Source organism: Spermophilus citellus, assembly GCF_964194105.1.
Source record: "Spermophilus citellus genome assembly, chromosome: 2".
Classification (NCBI taxonomy): domain Eukaryota; kingdom Metazoa; phylum Chordata; class Mammalia; order Rodentia; family Sciuridae; genus Spermophilus; species Spermophilus citellus.
The window spans coordinates 258,151,221-258,170,802 of NC_138183.1; the positions used below are offsets into that span (position 1 = coordinate 258,151,221).

At 61.4% G+C, this 19,582-nt stretch overlaps 2 protein-coding genes across 3 annotated transcripts; one reads left to right on the top strand and one right to left on the bottom strand.

Annotated features, from left to right (window-relative positions):
- Positions 1-762: 762 nt before the first annotated feature.
- On the top strand, positions 763-6,470 carry SIGIRR (single Ig and TIR domain containing). Its single transcript, XM_081268162.1, has 10 exons — positions 763-980; positions 2,337-2,481; positions 3,278-3,476; positions 3,938-4,071; positions 4,161-4,301; positions 4,684-4,827; positions 5,224-5,326; positions 5,390-5,540; positions 5,713-5,899; positions 6,173-6,470. The coding sequence occupies exons 2-10, from the start codon at positions 2,475-2,477 to the stop codon at positions 6,334-6,336; spliced, it is 1,230 nt and encodes a 409-aa protein (XP_081124288.1). The 5' UTR covers positions 763-980; positions 2,337-2,474; the 3' UTR covers positions 6,337-6,470.
- Positions 6,471-7,432: 962 nt separating this feature from the next.
- Positions 7,433-16,143, bottom strand: PKP3 (plakophilin 3; the record flags this gene model as incomplete). Of its 2 annotated transcripts, none has more annotated exons than XM_081281202.1 (14): positions 7,433-7,468; positions 7,685-7,772; positions 7,856-8,048; positions 8,197-8,350; positions 8,651-8,836; positions 8,917-9,087; positions 9,156-9,273; positions 9,737-9,911; positions 10,368-10,572; positions 11,051-11,174; positions 11,266-11,888; positions 12,017-12,096; positions 14,434-14,629; positions 16,063-16,143. In XM_081281202.1, the coding sequence occupies 14 exons, from the start codon at positions 16,141-16,143 to the stop codon at positions 7,433-7,435; spliced, it is 2,430 nt and encodes an 809-aa protein (XP_081137328.1). The 2 variants fall into 2 exon arrangements, with proteins under 2 accessions (XP_081137328.1, XP_081137327.1); XM_081281201.1 differs by having other exon boundaries at positions 14,434-14,659.
- Positions 16,144-19,582: the final 3,439 nt, after the last annotated feature.

A 19,582-nucleotide genomic window follows, 5' to 3' on the forward strand; every position in this document is an offset into this window, starting at 1 on the left:
GGTAGGCCTGGGTATAAGAAAACCTGCCGCTGTAATGAGGACACTGCCCTGCTGGGCCCAGTTGGGGACTGAAAGGGAGTCCTCCAGGATGAGGCCCTGCCCCTCTGCAGGTGATGGCAGGGCCAGGTGTTGGAGGAGACCCCTTCCTAGTCCATGGCAGTGCCAACTACCTGTCACTGGCCCCAAAGCCCAGGATTGTTTGGGAGAGTCATTGGTGCAGCAGGAGACAGCAGCGGCCTCCACCTACACTCAGAGCCTGTGGCCTCCTGTTTCTGCCTCCTTACCTGGAAAACTGGGAGTGCTCCTTGACCCGGCCTGCAGATAAGGTCCTGAAGATGCCATGACCCTCTGCTATGCCTAGGAGGTGGTCAGGGAGAGGATCAGAGAGCCTATTCTAGGCCTCATTATTGGCCCAGAGTTTCTGAAGGATCCCTCACCCAGGCACATTGGAGGTCACAGGTGCCTAGGTATGCTCACTTTTGCAGGGAGCAAGAGACAACTCCTCTGCTCCTGAATGTGGCCCTCCTGCCCCACTGTCCCTCCTGTGATTCTGGATAGGAATCTCCCTGTCAAGATCCCAAACCTCTGCTCCTGTGAGCACCCCACATACACGCTGCATAGGGCCTCTGTGCAGTGCCTGGGGGGCTGGGACAGGCCCCAAAGGAAGGGGCTGTCTGACTCAGAGTTACAGGAAGAAGGAGGCAGGCGGGGCAAGAGCCACCAATTGCCCGCCCCCGGGAAGGGGTGGGTGCCTGGGTGGGGTTTAGGGTCAGGAGAGGATGTGACTGCAAGGCCAGGAAACTACTAGGAAAGTTCTGATTAAAATATACATCAACAAAAGCCAGGTCCTCGCTGAGCTTGGTGATGCATCTGCAGTACTGTGGCCGCTCCCTGGGACCTGGCTGAGATGGAGTGTGCTCCTAGAGCACAGCAATGACCTCAGTGACCAGCTACCCCTGGGAGGAAAGAGCTGGAACCAGGTGACTGCCCTCGATGCTGCTCTAAGTGAGCCTGTGGCTTTAGGGCCTATTGTTGGAGCTGGGCCTGTCTGAGGGAGGCCCGTAGTGCTTGGGGTGCATGTGTGTGTGTGTGTGTGTGTGTGTGTGTGTGTGTGTTGGGGGGTGGGCGCAGCAGGAGGTGCCATGTGTGCTGTGGGGTGCTCTTGGTCCTGAGTTCGTGGGAGTCTCACAAGCGTGTGCCCTGGAGGTGTGGGAGGTGCGTGCACCTAAACCCTGTGCAATAGTGGGAGGGGTGTGTGGTAGGAAGCATACTGTGTAGAGGATACCTGTGTGCCTGCCAGCCAAGGTGAGCTCAGTGTAGATGTGTGGGGGCCAGAGAGGTGTGGGGATGCTGGGGAAGAGGTGTGGGGAGGCCACCTGCTGCCTTGCTGTGTCATATCCTGGTGGTTTGGCCTTGACTTCTAGGAGGGTCTGAGGCTGCCTTTGCAGGGATTCAAGGTCTTCTGAGCTTGGGGAGGTCTAGAGGCCACTAAAGGAGATGTCCTGGGACCTGCTGGGCTGAAGGCACAATCTCTGACATCAGGGCACAACCTGATGAGTCTGTTTCATGAGAGGGTATGTCTTCCACAGACCCTCAGTGGGCAGTTCTTTTGCTTCAAGGACTTCCCTAGGACTGACCTCCACTCCCAAGTTCTTATGGAAAGACCCCTGGTCAGACTGACAGGAATGTGCTCATGCTGCAGAGCCTTTATTTTGGTACAGAGGATTGAACTCAGGGGCACTCAATCACTGAGCCACAACCCCAGCCCTTTTTTGTATTTTATTTAGAGACAGGGTCTCACTGAGTTGCTTAGTGCCTTACTTTTGCCGAGGCTGTTTTTTTGCAGTCCTCCTGCCTCAGCCAGGTACATGGAGGCCTATAAAGCCCAGGAATATCCAGTGTGGGGTGGTCGATGAGGACTGGTGGGAGACTACACTACTGAGCTGGGATTACAGGCGTGTGCCACCATGGCCGGTCTGCAGAGCCTTTTGAGTCATGAGGTGTGTGGGCTGCTGTGGACTGTGAACAGTCCAGGACTCTGTATGGGAGATCATGCTGGGAGCTAGGAGAAGGGGTGCCCAGGAGGCCCCTCAATATCTCTATGCAAGTTTGATCCTGCTGAGCCTCCACAGGTGTGATGTGTCCCCTCCCTGCCCGCTGTGTCCTGTGAAGAAGTGCCTACTCTGGCCATGCTGCTGTCTGGGAGATCCCCTGGCACCTATGAGGCTGACCCTGGTGGCAAGGCAGCTGCCTGGTACAGGGCCAGTGAACCTGTGGCTAACAGTTACTGGTTAACTCATCTCATTCCTGTTTAATTTGTTCCCTGGGGATGGCAGCAGCTTCTGACCTGTCCAGGAACTCTCTCCAACTGGTCACAAGAACAGAGAGGGGTCCTGCTTAGCCATCAGTGGACCAGTCTGCTTGGTTAAGGATCCCAGTGTCCACCCTACCCTGACGAGGCCCAGGCCAGAGCCATGGCAGGTAGGTGGGTCAGAGAGGGACAGGCATTGAGTCTTGACTCCCGCTGCCTGTCCTCATGCTGGCTCCAGGCCATGCCCTTCGCTCTCTACTGGGATGCACACCTGGGGTACAAAGGCCTCTGCTCGTCCATCCCGCAGCCCTTGCCACTGAACCCAGGACAGGTAGTGAGGTTGAGCCTGAAGTCCTCACTGTCCACAAGGCCACAGACCAGGTGCATGGGGGCTAAGAGATGGAATTCCACTGGGAAATGCATGGATATTCCTGTAAAGGCCAGGAATATCCAGTGTGGGGTGGTAGATGAGGACTGGTGGGAGACTACACTACTGAGCTGATGGAGTCTACTCCTCTGACCTCCTGCCAGGGCTCATTACCCTGATTCAAAGACCAGAGGGTCAAGGCCTTTAGAGAGGCAGGCGGGTTCCCAGCCCTTTCCACTGGTGTCCACACTTCCTGCCTCCTCCAGCAGGGGCAGGCCAGGTGAGAGGTGCAGTGACCCTCTTCTAGGATGGGAAATGGGGCTGGACTCATGTCCTGTATGGACTAGCAGCCAGATGGATCCTGTGTCACTTCCCTCCCTTCTAATGTCCCCTCCAAGCACAGGGTGGTCACATCTAGGACAGGCAGAACACAGACTGGCCACTGTGGGGGGAAGAGTGTCAAATGCGAGGTCCTGTCCCCATGGGATTCATGGATGATTGTAGCAGGAACACAGAGCCCACCCCTCATCTGCTGCCTTGTCTTCCTAGACCACAGACCACCTGTGGATGAACTGACCCACTGTGTCCTCTCTCTACAGGACTCTGTGACAGGGCCCCTGACTTCCTCTCCCCCTCTGAAGACCAGCTCCTGGGGCCTTCCCTGGGTAGTACAGTCACACTGAACTGCACAGCTTGGGTGGTCCCTGGGCCTTCTTGCCCACAGCCTTCAGTCCAGTGGCTAAAAGATGGGCTTCCACTGGGCAATGGAAGTGACTACGTCCTCCATGAGGATTTCTGGTAAGAGACTGGGGTGTCCAGGGTCAACACACCCTTGTCTGTAACCACCTGGATATGGGCTGGATACTGACTGGCCAGTCTGACATGGGCAGAGTGCCCCGGTGGATACAGATGAAGGTCAGTGACCACAGGGACAGATCTTGGCATTTTCATGACCCTGTAGACATTCATCTTATAGACTGCCCAGGGCTGTGTGTGCCATCAGAATCCTAGGACTTGAGTGAGGTATTGACCCTCCAGTCAGATCTGAGCTCAGAGGAGCCCCCTGGATCCAGACTCAGTTTTAAGGTAACTGTCTTAGAACAGACACTTCTACGTTCTGGCCATTTCTCTTAGTTTATGGCTCAAGAACTACCCAGGAAGCCCAAATCTGCAGCTTCCTGGATGAGTCCCAGACAGAAGGATCCCTGGGACATCCAGTGATGCTTTCAGGCCCCAAGAGTTTAGCTTGGTTTTCCCAGGGTCAAGGCGAACTTCTCAAAGATGCTCGTATCCAGTATCCTGGGGGTCAACTTGACCAGCCATGAGGACTATGGGGCCTACACCTGCTCTGTCCAGAATGTCAGCTCCTCTTCCTTCATTCTCCAGAGAGTTGGTGAGGAGGGCCTCTGGGGACATAAGATAGGGGGTACCTAGGGACCTTGAGTTTGGAGGGGCAGCCATTCAGGTCCACCCTGTCTACAGGCCCCGCAGGCCACGTAGCTGCGGTACTGGCCTCCCTCCTAGTCCTGCTGGCTCTGCTGTTGGCTGTGCTGCTCTACATTAAGTGTCGCCTCAATGTGCTACTTTGGTACCAAGACACTTACGGGGAGGTGGAGGTGAACGGTGAGTTCAGGGAGGTGGGGGTGAAGGGTGCCCATGGGCGGTGGATGTGCTGGGTTTTGCTGGGACAAGGAAGGAAGCAGTGTCCCCGTCAGTCCTGAAGAGGCAGGGCCAGGCTCAGCACTGGGTAGAGGGAGTTCTTCCTTGCAGGTCGGGGCAGGAAGGCTGTAGTCCCTGAGGGTCTGGGGTATGCAAGCCAGGAAGGGGTGTGTGACTCCGTGTGGCCCAGGAGAGCAGACACAGCGCTTGGGTCGAAAGAAGGGGAAAAAGTCCAGGACCTGGTGTATAAGTTGGGCGAGGTGCCTGGCCTGGGGACTCTGAGGCCTGGGGAGAGGGCGACACAAGGTCTTGGAAGTGGCTGCGGCTGACTGGCCACTGTCCACAGACGGGAAGCTCTACGACGCCTACGTCTCCTACAGCGACTGTCCCGAGGACCGCAAGTTTGTGAACTTCATCCTGAAGCCACAGCTGGAGCGTCGTCGCGGCTACAAGCTCTTCCTGGATGACCGCGACCTCCTGCCTCACGCGGGTAGCGCCCCGCCCTCTCCGCCGGCCCCGCCCTCTCCGCCGGCCCCGCCCTCTCCGCCGGCCCCGCCCTCTCCGCCGGCCCCGCCCTCTCCGCCGGCCCCGCCCTCTCCGCCGGCCCCGCCCTCTCCGCCGGCCCCGCCCTCTCCGCCGGCCCCGCCCTCTCCGCCGGCCCCGCCCTCTCCACCGGCCCCGCCCTCTCCGCCGGCCCCGCCCTCTCCGCCGGCCCCGCCCTCTCCGCCGGCCCCGCCCTCTCCGCCGGCCCCGCCCTCTCCGCCGGCCCCGCCCTCTCCGCCGGCCCCGCCCCGACTCCACAGAGCCCCGCCCTCACCTCTGGCCCCGCCCCCGTGTCACGAGGGCCCCTCCCCTCACTCGCGCTCCCTCCCCGCCGGGTTCGCAGAGCCCTCCGCGGACCTCCTGGTGAACCTGAGCCGCTGCCGCCGCCTCATCGTGGTTCTCTCAGACGCCTTCCTGGGCCGGGCCTGGTGCAGCCACAGCTTCCGGTGCGTCCCGCTTGGGATGGGGGGGCCGGCCCCGCGCCTCGCCTGACGGTCCCACTCCCGCAGGGAGGGCCTGTGCAGACTGCTGGAGCTCACGCGCAGACCCATCTTCATCACCTTCGAGGGCCAGAGGCGCGACCCCACGCACCCCGCGCTGCACCTGCTGCGCCAGCACCGCCACCTGGTGACCCTGCTGCTCTGGAGGCCTGGCTCTGTGGTGCGCGCTGGTGGGCAGGAGGCGTGGGAAGCGCAGGGTGGGGTTTTGAGAGCACACTGCCAGACCTGGGGACCTCTGGGTCAACACTGGCCTTGTTCTTTGGGACCAGGGTGGCCAGGGCTTCGGATCTGCATGCACACATTCACGCTGACACCCCCCACTTGGCCCCCAGACACCTTCCTCCGATTTTTGGAAAGAGCTACAGCTTGCGCTGCCGCGGAAGGTGCAGTACAGGCCAGTGGAGGGAGACCCTCAGACCCGGCTACAGGAGGACAAGGACCCCATGCTGATCGTGCGAGGCCCTGTGGAGGGCGGGGCCCTGGAGCCTGAGCTGGACCCTGACCCTGAGGGAGACCTGGGTATGCCCATCCGTCCCCATCCCTGACCTGAGGCACCCAGCCTGGGGTGAAGGGGTGGAGGACTTCCCCACATGGAAAGCCCCTGCAGCCCATGGAGGGGGTGATTCCCCCACCCCAGCCCCAGAAGTTTCTCACTGCCTCTCCCGGAATTGCTGTGGCCCAAGGCCTCCCTGGGCCTCTGGTGCCACCATGGCTGGGGGTAAGCAGGTGTGAACCCCAGGCAGTGGGGCAGGCTGTAGACAGCCCAGCCTCATGCCTTGTGGTCCCTGGCAGGTGTACAAGGACCTGTCTTTGGGGAGCCACCAGCTCCACTGCGTACAGGTGGTGTCTCACTGGGAGAGGGCCACGGCAATGAGGTGGATGTCTCGGACCTCGGCTCCCGAAACTATAGTGCTCGCACAGACTTCTACTGCCTGGTGTCTGAGGACGATGTGTAGCCCTGGCCCCAGCCTGGAGCACAGGATCTCAGGGGACAGCTGTGGGGTGGGGGCTGGCAGGTTTCTGCTAGGCAGGACCACAACCCCAGCCTGTAGCCCTGGGCCTCTCAGGGAAGGAAATAAAGTCCTTTGGCTTTTGCCTACGCCTTGTTGGCCTCCTCTGGCTGGTGTCTTCTTCAAGCCCTCCACCCTACCTCTGGTCCTCCCCAGAACCCTGTCTCCAGCCTGGCCATCCATTCGCCCCCTCTTTCCCATTCTGAGCCAGCTCAGTAGCCCCAAGCTCCCTGCCTGATCCCTGGCTGGAGTGTGCCTGTCCCAACCCTCCTGATCTGGACAGATTCTGGAGGGGACATTCCCCTTAGAGTTCTCAAGTTCTGAGCTTTGAAAGGACCAAGAGGGCTCTGGGTCAGATGGGTGGGAGTCCTAGGCCTCCTGGAGGCCAAGCCTTGAGAGGCCAGTGTGAGACCCCCTGGTTGGGGTACCTCCAGGCCTGTGAGCAGGGCTGAGCCCCCTGGAACCAGCCTGGGTTGGGTGGAGGGTGTTGGATATTTGCCAAATTGAGTACCACCCCCCACCCCCATCCCTCCTTTGCTCCTGCTGCGTTTGTACCTCAGGTGGCACAGAGGCCATCTCTGCTGTTCACTCCTCTGTGGCTTCTGACCTTGGAAAATATATGGGTGAACCCAGGGGTGAGAGTCCTCAGAGGCAGGAGAGTGTGCTTGGGGACACTACAAATCCTGGGATTGGCGGCCACCTATTTTTTTGGAAGCTCATGGGGCGCTGGCTCTGCTCATGGCCACCTTTATTCCCAGTGCTGCCATCCTGAGGCACTGCCAGGCCATGGCCAGCCCCATTTATGACCAGGTCACCACCCATAGACCAGAACAACCTCAACCCCTGCCCGATCCCCTGCCCCGCAGAAGCCAAATCCCCAGCTGCAAGCCCTGCCCCGCGTGGTGGCCCAGGCCCCTTGAAGGTGCATGTGGGGTTCTGTGGAGAGATGCCAGCAGCCTCCTCCTCCAGGCCAATGGCAAGCAGCCGGAGCTGAGCCTGTTCCTCGGAAGCTGGGCTCACACCTTCTCCAGGAGGTCCTCGTCTATGGACCCAGGAAGTCCTCCTTCCGATAGCCCTTCTGCAGTGGAAAGGGGTCTTGGGTCAGGGCCCACACGTGTTTGCCCTGCTGTCGCCAAGACCCCTGTCTTCCCCACAGTGTGCTAGGTGTGACCTGGAGCCCTAATCTCTAGGCCCAGATCTCCTACTCCACCTGGGTTCTGTGCCCCCCCAACATTCCATACCCCGCACTGGGCTGTGCCCCCTGACCCTGCCTGCCTGACTCTGTAGAACGTACCGCCCGGAAGTCACGGTGGAGCTTGCTGTACTGCCATAAGTTGGCCAAGAGGCTGGAGGCTGCTCTGGAGGACTTCTCACTGTCAGGGCTAGGGTAGTCAGAGGGTCAGGGTCAGGAGGCAGGGTGACTGGGTGCCCTGGCCAGGCTGCTGCAGGTTTGGCTTGGCCTTACCTGTCTCGCTTCTTCTTGATGAAGACCAGCTTTCGGAGCCCGTCAAAGTAGAGCAGGTCTCGGGCAGCTATGGGACTGGCCACCACCAGGTTATTGAGCACAGCTATGATGTTGACCAGCACCTCCGCCGGGGGGCACTTCTCACCCACACTGCCAGGGAGCTTCTCAATCAGGTGGCTTACCACCTTGGTGGCTGCGGGAGCCAGGAGACTGTGAGTGTCCTGTCCCAGCTGCCCACATCCTGGCTGCCTGCCCGCCTGGGGCAGTGAGAAGCCAACAGAGGTGCTCCACTGCAGGCTGGGCAGGGTGTGGCAGAACCCAGCGGGGGTGGCCCCACTCACACATCTCGTCCTTGTTCCTGGCATTCCGAGACAGGTTTCGAATGAGGCCGGTCAGTGAGCGTAACTGGTGATGGTCTGCAGTCCGCACTCGGTCTAGCAGTGGGTTCAGGATGCGCTCCTGCTCCAGGGCCAGGCGGCTCAGCACACCCGCCCACTGCAGGGAAGGACGGGGAAGGACCGTGAGGACGGAACCAGCCGGCCCTGTCCGGGCAAAGATGGCTGCTTCTCTACCTCCTACCGCCCCCCTTTGCCTTTGCCCCGACCACAGCCTGACCAGGCAGCCCCTCTGCTCAGACATCCCAGAGCCCTGTCCCTGGGGACAACTGTGAGCCTGGCCATGGGTCCTTCTCAGTGACCCTCCCCCAACAGGGTGGACTCCTGGGGAGTAGCTCCTGTCCTGTGTCCAGTACACCATGGGGAAGACAGGGGTCTTGGGGACAGCAGGCCCACTGACCCTGCGGTCACCGGCGGTGATGTTCTGCAGAGCCCCTGCGGCTGCCTCAGTTGTGTGCCGGTTCAGCTCGCAGCGCTGCAGCAGCCGGTTGTAGAGGCCCACAATCTGGGGGCTCCACAGCCACTCGAGGCCCTTGGGGTCCTTGGACACCTCCGCGAATGTGAGTGCGTCGGCCGCAAGAGGCAGCTGGGTGAGAGGGTGTGGTCAGCCAGGGCTGGAGCATCAGGCTGGACTCCCTGCCCCTGTCCACCCAGGACCGTGCCCACCTCACGCAGCCGCCGGCTCTGGGGTGTGAAGCAGCCCACCACCTCGCCCGGGGGTGCTGCAGTCAGGTCCCGGCGGCCCCGGCCCTCCAGCCGCTGCAGGGCTGAGGGAGGCATCTCATCGTACAGGCGGTAGGACAAGTTCCTCAACACGCACACGGCATTCTCCACACTCTGCAGAGGGCAGAAGGGGGTCAGAGTGGGCTGGAGCCTTGGCCCCCCGGGGCCCGGCCGGCCCTCACCTTGTCCTCGCACTTTCCTACGTCCAGGGCATGGTTGATGTAGGTGACCAGCGCGTCCACTAGCCCGTGGCACTCCCGCATCTTCTGGCGAGTGGCCTGGGAGGCTGAGCTGAGGTTCCTGGGGACAGAGGCAGATCAGAGCCCCCCAGAGACCTTGACAGAGCCCCCCCCCCCCCGGAGGGTCCTAACCCCAAGCCACTGCCCTAGGTATGAGATCCTGAGGCACTAATACCTTCTCCATCCAAAGTGGGCTGGCCCTTGGATACCTCCTATTCCTAGTCCCCAGGGACACTGCTGGCCCTGTCCCTCAGGCCCGTCCCCAACCTCTCCTTGCAGTTTGGGAAGAAGAGAAATGTGGATCAAGGAACCTGACTTAGTGAAACCTGAGCCTGCAGCCAGGGCTGCTGACACCCACACCAGTGACCACACCTGGCCTGAGTCTTACCCAACTTTCCACTTCTCCCAGCCCCTGGGCCAGCTCCACCGTGTCATTCAGGCCTCAGACGACAAGCTGCTGTAGACATTCTCCACCCCTCAGCACCTGGCTCTGCCAGGGCCTCTCCCACCCCCACCTTACACACCTAAGGAAGCCCGTGGCATTGTAGAAGATCTCGGCCTCAGAGGCATTCTGCTGGATGAGGGGGGGTCCCCCTGCTCCTGACAAGGGGCTCAGCACCAGGTCTGTGAGTTGTTCCAGCGTGTCCCGGGCCAGGCGGTCCTTCAGGTGGTCGCTGGACGACAGGTTCCACAGGATGCCTGGGTAGGTGCCCGAGGCTGTGGTCAGGATGGGTTGCCTGCCTCCCCTCTGGCTCTTCTGAGGACAGGCAGCGGACACTCCCTCCTCCCCCAGGGTGCTTTGTGCCTTAGCCAAGAATCCCATTGGGGACACCCTCATATGACCACCAGAGTGATGGGGTTGGGTCTGAGCAAGAGAGGATGAAGCTTGGGTCAGCAGGGCCTGGGGATGGAGGGGGCTGGGGCGCAGCTCAGTGGCTGGCTTGTCTATCATGGGGGAGGCCCTGGGTTCAATCCCCAGCATGGCAATAACACAAGGCAAGACCAGAGACAGTGGAGATGGGGAAGGGAAGGAGAGGGACGTCGTGGGCAGGGGGGTGGGGAGGGGGACAGAGTTGAGGAGGGGACAGTGTCAGCAGGGGAGGGGGACATGCTGGGGAGAGGACAGTGTGGGAGGGCAAGTGGGACAGGGGACACCTGTGACATTCTTGCGGAGCTCATCATCCTGCTCTCTCAGTGTGCGCAGCAGCTCGAAGATGCCATTCTCCTCCACCAGGGCCAGCTTGTTGTCCGCATTGTCATAGATGAGGTTGCGCATGGCACCTGTGGCGTGGCGCTGCACCTCTTGGTTGGCGTGGTTGAAGAGCTTCACCAGCCTGGGCACAGCCTGGAGGCTACGGGCCTGCGGCACACGTGTGCAGATGTGTGTGGGTGTGTGCAGGCTGTGCAGGTACATGCAGACATCCATGTGTGCAAATGAGTGCAGGTCTATGCAGGTGACACAGGTGTATGCAGGAGACTCAGATATATCAGGTGAAGGTATATGCAGGTGTATGCAGATGTGTAAATGACACGGGCCTATTCAGGCTACAGGTATATGCAGATGATGCAGGTATGTGCAGGTGTATGCAGGCAACACAGGTATGTGCAGGTAATGCAGATGTGTGCAGGTATACAGAAATGACACCTCCCTGCCCCTCTTGCTGAGAAGGTTTCTAAACAGGTTGGGGTCTGCTCAGTCAGCTTGGAGATGAATGAGGGGTGGTCAAAGGCCAGAGGTCAGGGAGAGGTGGGAGATGATGAAGGTGGTCACCAGGGGAACCCAGGACAAGCAGTGCAATCACCAAGGGGCAGGACAGCGTGGTCCGTGGGATAGTCACCTGCTTCTTAGCTGCAGCGTCACTGTAGCACCTGTGTTGGATGTAGGCTGCTCCCAGCACCTGCAGGTTGGGGTCTGAGGCCATGAGGTACTTGACCGCTGAGGGCAGGTCAATGTCATCAAAGCTGCAGAGCCAGGGACAGGATCAAGTTGACCTTGGGTTTGTGCCAGGCTGTGTGGCAAAGTCCCCTCCCTGCCCAGACCCCACCGGCTCACCCGCTGCTGAGCCTCTGCAGGGTGCGATGGCCAACATAGCTGTCCAGCCCACGCATGTCAGGCAGGTGGCCTGAGTCCGCCAGGCTGATGCTGAGGCTGCGCACCGATGGAGCTCGGGCCACAGGCTCCAGGCCAGCCCCCGGCACTGCCCCAGGGCCCCCGCGACTTCGGTGGCTGCTCTGGAATCTCTGCAGAGTCCGCATGGCCGGGGCACGGATGGTTCGACTGGGGGGCCCCTCACTGGCCTCTGGCCAGTCCAGCCCTCCTGCCCGGCTTGAGCTGGAGCTGGCCTGGCGCTCGTAAGCAAAGGCCCTGTAGGAGGAGGGGGCCGCAGGCTCCAGCTGCTCAGAAATCACACTATAGCGGTCATCCAGGCCCCCAGACCCCAGCCTCAGTGAGCGCAGGGAGAGCGTGTCATAGTCAGCTCGGCTGCCCGCTCCACCCCGCTCATGGAAGGACACGGGACGGGCGGGCATGGGTGGGGTGGACTGGGGGTACCCCACCCCAAAAGTACTGCCCCCATTGTGGGCAGAGCTCAGCCTCCGACTGCAGCTCAGGTCCACGGCGGAGCGGGAGGACCAGGAGGCCGGGCTGTAGGCTGGCGTGGCGATGGGCCGGAAGGTCTGTGGACGGGAGGAGGTGGTGAGGGGTGCCTGGGTCACCTGGTGCCCATCCCCTCTCACCCCAGAGCCTCCCGCTCAGGGTAGACGGCAGCACACAGACTTCCCAGCTTGGGCAGGGCCTCACTCACCGAGGTTTTGTCCCCACTGAGGCCCTGGGAGCGGGAGCTGAAGCCAGCCTGCAGGGTGTGGTACTGACCCCTGGAAGTGCCTGTGATGAGAACAGGGGTACCCTGACCTCGTCAGACTGCAGAGTGCCGGCTCTCTCCTCCCAGCTGCCAGACATCTCTGTGACCCCGGAAGGGTCCTTGGCCCAGGGCAGGGGGCCAGTGGGCTCTGGGGCCAGAGCCTTGGCCCCCCCTCTCCTCCAGTTCCTCTCCCACAGTGCCCTGTGATGTCTCCTGTCTGAGGGAGGACAGGCCACTCACCCCATGACCCTCCTGGCTGCCTGGGGAGGGTGCCAGGATGGTTCTCATCTGCTGCCTGATCCCCACTAGGGCACAGTGGTGCCCAGCCCCCTCCTCCAGGAAGCCAGCCTAGCCTTCCCTGGCCCATGCTGACCTCTTTGACCTCTTCCTATTCCCAGACCCCGTCTGCGCCACGTTCACACGGGAGTCCTGGGATGCAGTCTTCCTGGGCCAGTCTGCCCTGATGGGTAGTGCCTCTCCCACCTGGCAGGGCCTGAGGCAGGGGCCACACCCGCCACATTCAGCCACACATAAGCTAAGGGCAGCAGTGAGTGGACAGAAAGGTGAATGGGTGGGGACAGAGGGCTGGTTGGCCCCTTAGAAGGATAGGTGGACACTGGGTGCTATGGCACACGCCTGTAATCCCAGCGGCTTGGGCGGCTGAGGCAGGAGGATTACGAGTTCAAAGCCAGCCTTTGCAACTGAGCGAGGCCCCAAGTAACTCAGTGAGACCCTGTCTCAAAATATAAAAAAGAGCAGGGGGCTGGGGTTGTGACTCAGCAGTAAAATGCTCGCTAGCCTGTGCAAGGCCCTGGGTTCGATCCTCAGCACCACATAAAAATAGATAAATAAAATCAAGGTATTGTGTCCAAATACAATTAAAAAAATTTTGCTGGGGATGTGGCTCGGTGGTAAGTGGCCCTGGGTTAAATTCCCAGAAAAAAAAAAAAAAAAGAAAAGAAAAGAAAAGAAAAAAGATAGATGGATGGAAGGGGGAAGGAGGGCAGTGAGGGGGTCTTGCTGTGGATGTGGAGGGGCAGCCAGATGAGCAGGTGTGGTGCAGGAGGGGAGCTGGAAACAGACCACCCCACAGGCGGGGTGATGCCGTGGGAGCCTGGGAGTACCAGAGGGTGCAGGCAGGGGCTGGCCTCTGCCAGGGCCCGGGCTAATGGCAAGGGGCTCTCTGGGCAGAGCAACTGGCCAAGGGGGCAGGACGGGGTACAGGAGGGCCTTGCCTCCCAGCTCTGCCCCAGAGCCAGATGGTATGGGGGACCTCCCCACTCACACACTCCCCAGACCCACCCTGGTTAATGGGGCTTCTGAGCAGGACTATTAACCCTTTGAGGCTAGGGAGGCCTAGCCTGGTGGGGGCACACCCCCAGCCTGGGGACTTTACGCCCACCCCCAAATTATAATCCTCCTCTCCCTAATTGGCAGGATAGCTAGGGTGGTAATTAACCCCTCCCTGCACCCCCCCACACCCCATGACCCCTGGGGCCCAGAGAGGCCATACAGGCTACAATCCAGTTGGCCTGGCCAGCCCCCTTGTGGACCCTCTTTCCTCTGTCCGTGTCTGGAGACCAATTCTGGAGACCCTCCAAATGGCACATGAACCACTGTATCCTGGGGTCTGGGCCTCTATCTAGAGGTTCATCTTACTATCTAACTTTTGTCTTTGTTGCTTTAGCCCAGAAACAGAGGAAATCAAATTTCTAGAACAACTGCCCTGAATGTACCATGCCTGTGTGACCCTTACACGTGCACACACACACACACACACACACACACACACTGGGTGGGCTGGTGTACTGAAGGCACCCACCTGCCCTTCTCTCTCATGGAGTAGGTGGGGCACTCCTGCCAGGCCCAGCCCTGCAATTCCTCAGGGAGCGGCTGGTCCAGACGGGTTTTGGCTCTGGTCCAGGGCTTCCCAGACCCCCCTCCAGTGTTCCTGTCTGTCTCACTCCCATGAGTGTGGGGATACTGGTCTCTGTCTGAGAGCTCCTGAGCCTGCGCCCCGGGGACCAGGCGTGAGTGTGTTCCGGGTTGGCCAGCACTTGGGCCTGGTCCGCTGCTGTGCGCTCATGCTCCCCGCGCCCCAGCAGGGAGGGCTTCAGGCCCCAGGAGGCTGCATCCTTGGTGGCCGGGGTCGCTGCCGGAACCCCACCTAGGGCTGCTCCTGGTCCACTGGGGCGGGGCCATGACTCAGAGTCGGCCTCGGTTGAGTCAAGGCCTGAACCCCAGCCGCTGCGGCCTCTGCCCTCACACCGCCACACCCACCGAGGCCACCTCCGCCGGCTGCCATCCCCTTGGTGGTCTCCACCGCCCGTCCACGGCCCACCTGGTCCTCTGAGGCCTACCTCTGGCTGCCTCGGTGGCCCCCTCAGGCTCCACTGCCCCATTGTGCCTCGGCTGCTGGCCCATCTGCAGGAGGCGGGCTCGGACCTGTTCCTGGACGCGGGCTGCCCGCAGCCGCTGGGCCTCTGGCCCCTCCGCACCCCGGCGGTCCAGCTGCAGGTCTGAGGGAAGCGCCAGGGAGCACACACCGGCCTCGGGCTGCAGAGCCGACAGCAGGAAGTTACTGTCCTGCATGGCAGCCAGGGTGCCTGGCTGGCCTGCCGGGCCTGGGCCTCTTGACAGTCTTGTCTCTCTAGGCCCTGTCCCCAAAGTCCCTTCCAGTGGCACGCCTAGCCTGGAGACAGACGCCTGCCCGCCCTGTGCGGCTAGGGGCGGGGACACCTGGGCCAGGTGGGAGGGAGGGGCCGCGCCTGCTTAAGGTGGAATCTGGGCGGAAGAGCAGGCCCTGTGTGGACCCAAGCGCTGGCCTGGCCTCCCGCTTCCTTTTCTCCCATCCCGAGACAGGGCCGCGGGTTTGGGCCCTATTTGCTCTCAGCCCGCCAAGGCCAGAGCTGGCCTCTGTGTTGAGTGTCGTCCTGAGTGTTGGACAGCCAGCTGGGGAGCTCATGCCTGCTGCCCCCAGCCTGAGGGGCGTCCTGGGCTGGGGGCTCTGGAACTCCATGGCCAAGCAGGCTTCCAGACAGCCCACACAAGGCTGGGGAGGCCCCGGACAGGGTGGGAAGTAGATGCTGTTAGGGCCAGGTCAGTGCTGAGGGCCTGGGTGGAAGACAGAGGGCTGGAACTTCAGGGTTGAGGTGGCCCTGTGGGGACCCTTGCCCTCACGCTTGGATCCCAGGGAGATCTCGGGGCGGGGGGTGTCTGCGGATGGACAGGCCCTCCCCCAGGTCTGTAGCCTCGGGAACTGTGCCCACCGACCCAACAGAGTCCTCAGAAGGCTGCTGGGCCTGTCTGGCACCTCTCCTGGCTCCTGCCCCCCAGGCCTGGGGTGGGAGGCCCGTTCCCAACACATGAGTCAGGGTGCAGCAGGGCTGGCGCCGGCAGGCGGAGCTGCCCCAGGGGGGTGACTCAGAGGGGCCTGGGCTCAAGCCAGTGCCTGCCAGGCTGGGGGGCAGGAGCTGGGGGCAGGGACTTGGATGGAGAGGGTAGATGGCTGGGTGGGGGGATAGCAGAGTTGGTCCCCAGAAGGGCTCCCCGGAGCACCCAGCCAGCTGGGCCAGCAGGCTCTGGTGTTCTTGGGCAGATGGCATCGAGGACAGGCCCACGATGGGGGTGAGGGTAGGCCCAGCAGGGCTGGAGAGTGGGAGTGGGCCTCAGCTTCCCTCTCCCTCCAGGGCTTCCTCAGGTGTCCCTGGGCAGCTGTCCTGATGGCCTCTGCCTCCCTAAGACCTGATCCCTGGGCTCTGTCTGAGCTGCCTCCCCCATGGGGGCCCGAGACCTGGTCTCTAAAAGCCATTTGCCTTCCTGGGGGCAGCAGCCTGTGGTGAGGAGAGAGTCCTGGGCTGCACCAGGGGTGAGCTCTGTGCTGAGAAGGCTGGAGGGTGTGGGGGCTAGTGGGAGGAAGAGACCCCAGGAAGTGAAGCGCCCCCAGGGAGGGGTCTGGTTGGAGCAGCAGGGTGGGGTGGGGAACCTACCCTGCCTGAGGTCCGGGTCCCGCCGGCCCTGGGACTCATCCCCGGGGACGCTGCTGCCCGCTGAGGCGTCCTGGGCTCCATCCTGGCCCCGCTGCTGTGGGCAGCCTCTGTTGGAGATGGCCCTGTGGGGGCACTGGAGGGAGGGGTGAACAGCGCACACCCAGCTCATCAGACCGGTTGCTTCCCTGGGAGACGCGTCTCGTGTGGAAAAATCCCGGGAGACAAGTTTGTGCGGCGCTGAGCAGCCTGGAGGCACGGGCCTGGCTCCATGTGGGGCCCGCCCTTCACTCAGGCCCACTGTGGATGGTCCCAGGGTCGAGAGGCACAGGGTGGAAGGCTGGAGCACACCTGGGTACAAGGGGCTTTGGTGAGGTTGGCGCCTCGGCCAGGAAGAGGCAAGCAGACATGGAGGTGCAGCCTGGACAGGGCCTGGACAGGAGGCCAGGGCAGCCTGCAGGTCCCCAGGCCAGGACTGCTGGCTTCCCTCACCCTGGCGGAGCCTGAACTCTGGGCACTGCCTCTAATGGCTGCAAGGCTGGAGGGACGGGCAGTGCCTGCTGAGCCCCTTGCCCTCGGGGAGTGTCCTTCTCTCCCTGGAGCCACTGTGTGGCAGGAGCAGTGTAGGAAGGCCAGGCTCCCGCAGCAGGTGGTCTGAAGCATGGAGGGAGCTGATGAATGGCCCGCCCTCCCCAGGAGCTCCATGCAGCCAGGCTGAGGACCTGAGGCCAGGGGTCTCCATGGTGACAGTGGTGGTCGCCCTGGTCCCCAGGTGGTGGCACCTTGCAGAGAGCAGGGTAAGAGTGGGAGGACACTCGGTGCCAGGTTTGGTGGGGGGCTGTCACGGCAGGCAGCAGGGTGGAGCTGCAGGTGTGTGCTGTGGAGTCTGGAGGGATGGAGGGCAAGCCTGCGTGGGTCCGGAGCCGGGGTGGGGGGTCGTGGGAGAGGGGTGACCCTGCTAGGGAGCAGAAGTCAGGAGTGTGCTGGCTCACAGAGAGGTTAAGGAGGCCGCTGTGGCCACCCACCTGCAGGGGTGAGGTGAAAGTGTGTCAGCGCAGCCCTGGTGTCCAGCTGATGCCAGGGATGAGAGGGGGCAAAGCTGCCGGGCTCCAGGTGCTGGAGGTGCTTCTGGTCCACAAACCCATGGGTGGCGGTGCTCACGCTTGCAAACCTAGTGACATCCCAGGGTCTGGGCTCTGCAGAGTCCAAACTAGCTGCGTCCTCCAAAGAACCTAGCAGGACTTGCTCCCTGGGCAGCATGGCCCCCGGCCCTGGATCCTGGGACTGCTAGTGTGCCAATTGACCTCTGCTGGTGTCCAGGCCACATGGGCATGGAGGCAGCTGAGGAGACCGAGTCCAGTCTGCTCCAGGGTGGCACCTTCTTGGGCACGGGCTGACCCACATCCACCGGTCCGATCAGCCCCGTGTTTGTTGGTTCAGGAGTTTCCTGAGCCCTCTGAGCTCTTCTCTGCTCCAGGCATACCCCTGGCTGCACCTCTGTCTGTGGGTCTGGTGGGCAGAGACATGAACTGGCACAGCCGCCCGCAGAACTGCTGCCTGTCAGGCCACAGGGGACCCAAAAGGAGCAGAACAGCTGAGCCGGGGAGGAGTCTGTGGGGAGCAGGTAGCCTCAGGAGCCCTGGGAACCTTCAGATGCTCTTTTGAGGGGGTCCCAGTCTCTGTGAGGAGCAGGAATGTCAGGGCAACGGAGGGAGGGCTGTGGCTGGAGGGGCCCCAGGGCTGGGCTGGGGCTGGAAAGAAGCTCCACCCAGCAGCGGGGCTGTCACCCGGGAGAAACAGAAGGGCTGGGTGGTGGGTGCTGCCTCCAGCTCTCACACTCGGAGAGCGGAGCACCGGGCGGAGCTACGCCTGCCTTCACCTCAGCTGAGGCTCTGCCAGGCTGGCCAGCTTCCAGGAGCTGCAGAGCCGGCCAGGTGTCTAGAGGAGTTTCTGATGCTGAGGGCAGCAGAGCAGCAGCGGTCTGGGGACGGGAGCTGACTGGTGGAACCGGGGGTCTCGGCAGAGCCCCCGTTGCTCCCTGGCCAGGTCTGGGCCACTCCCTGGCGTCCTTGCTGCCACGGCTCCCAGCAGTGCTCCACCCCACCTGGCGGAGTCCCCTGCCCCTACGGGGTCGCAGGGTCTACCATCCTGAGGCCACAGGGTCTTGGCTTGGAGCTCAGGAGCTTCATCTACATATGCATGGGCTCACTTTTTGGCCTGCTGTTTTTATTTTTATTTTGGGGGAGCAAACCCAGGGCCTCGCACATGCCAGGCAAAAGCTCCACACTGAGCCACACATCTAGCCCTTTTTTATTTTGAGACAGTGTCTCTCAAAGTTGCTCAAACTTGCGGTTCCCCTGCCTCAGCCTCTCACATAGCTGGGAACTTAGGTGTGTCAACAGGCCTGGTGGCCCTTGGTTCTGAAGACTGTGGTCCCTCCCTACTGACCTCGGAAGTCTTCTTCTGCTGTGTCACAGAGGTTTTCTCCTCTGTTGTCTTGGTGCCTGTGGGTGGCTTGCTGTCCATCTTCCCCTTTCTCTTTTATCTGCTTTTTAAAAAAAATCTTTATTTTATTTTTAGGTGGTGCTGAGGATCCACCCAGTGCCTCATGCAGGCGAGGCGAGTGCTCCACCTGAGCCCCAGCCCCAGGCCTTGCATCTGCTGTATGTCATTTCCTTCTGTGTGCTTTCTCTCAGGGTTTCTCCTGCGCCCCCACCAGGTTCCCAGCAGCCATTCTTAGAAATTGCTAGAGTGGATTTTGTGTCTGTGCAAGTTTTGTTTTTCTCTCCTTCCTAAGTGTCGTAGGTGACTTTCATTTCTATGGTCTTCATCCCTCATTTCCAGTCCCCTCCAGCTGGCGGTGCCCCCCTGCGCCCTCCTGCGGGGCTCCAGCGCCACCTTCTCAGCCTGGCTTTTCCTGCCCACCCTGTTAGAGATGGACCTCCGGCAAGTCCCCTGCTCCAGTGTTCATGTCCCCTCTGGCTGTTTCTCTGCAGCACTTGCCACCAGCCCAGACAGTGTGTCTGATGTGCCTCCCGACCTGTGCTGGGGTGAATGTCCTTTAGGGACAGGGCCTGACACAAGTGGATGCTCAACGATCAGATGAATTCACAAACCGTGGTGTCTGTGGAGCCCACATCAAGTGGGATCTTGCCTCAAGATTTTCTCTGCCGCCAACGGTTCCTCAGTGTGCCCCACCTTTCTCTCCTCATCCCACCGTGCTGGGTAGCTTGTGTTCTTAAGTCCAGTGCTGCTTTTCTCATGATGACATATCTTTGGGGACAACTTGTCTGAACGACCTCTTTGAGAGCAGAGGACAGAACAGGCCTCTGGAGTTCCAACTGAATCTGTGGCTGGCCAGTCTCTGTCCTATGGGTCCTCATTTGTAGGCAGAGAGTCACAGGAAACTTGGTGTCTGCCAGTATCTGCGGGCTGGGCAGTGGCCAGCTGCCCCAGGACTGCCCCTTCCAGCAGTGCTACCCTGGGGATCTCAGGGCTAAAGAGGCACCTCTGTCCTTCCAGC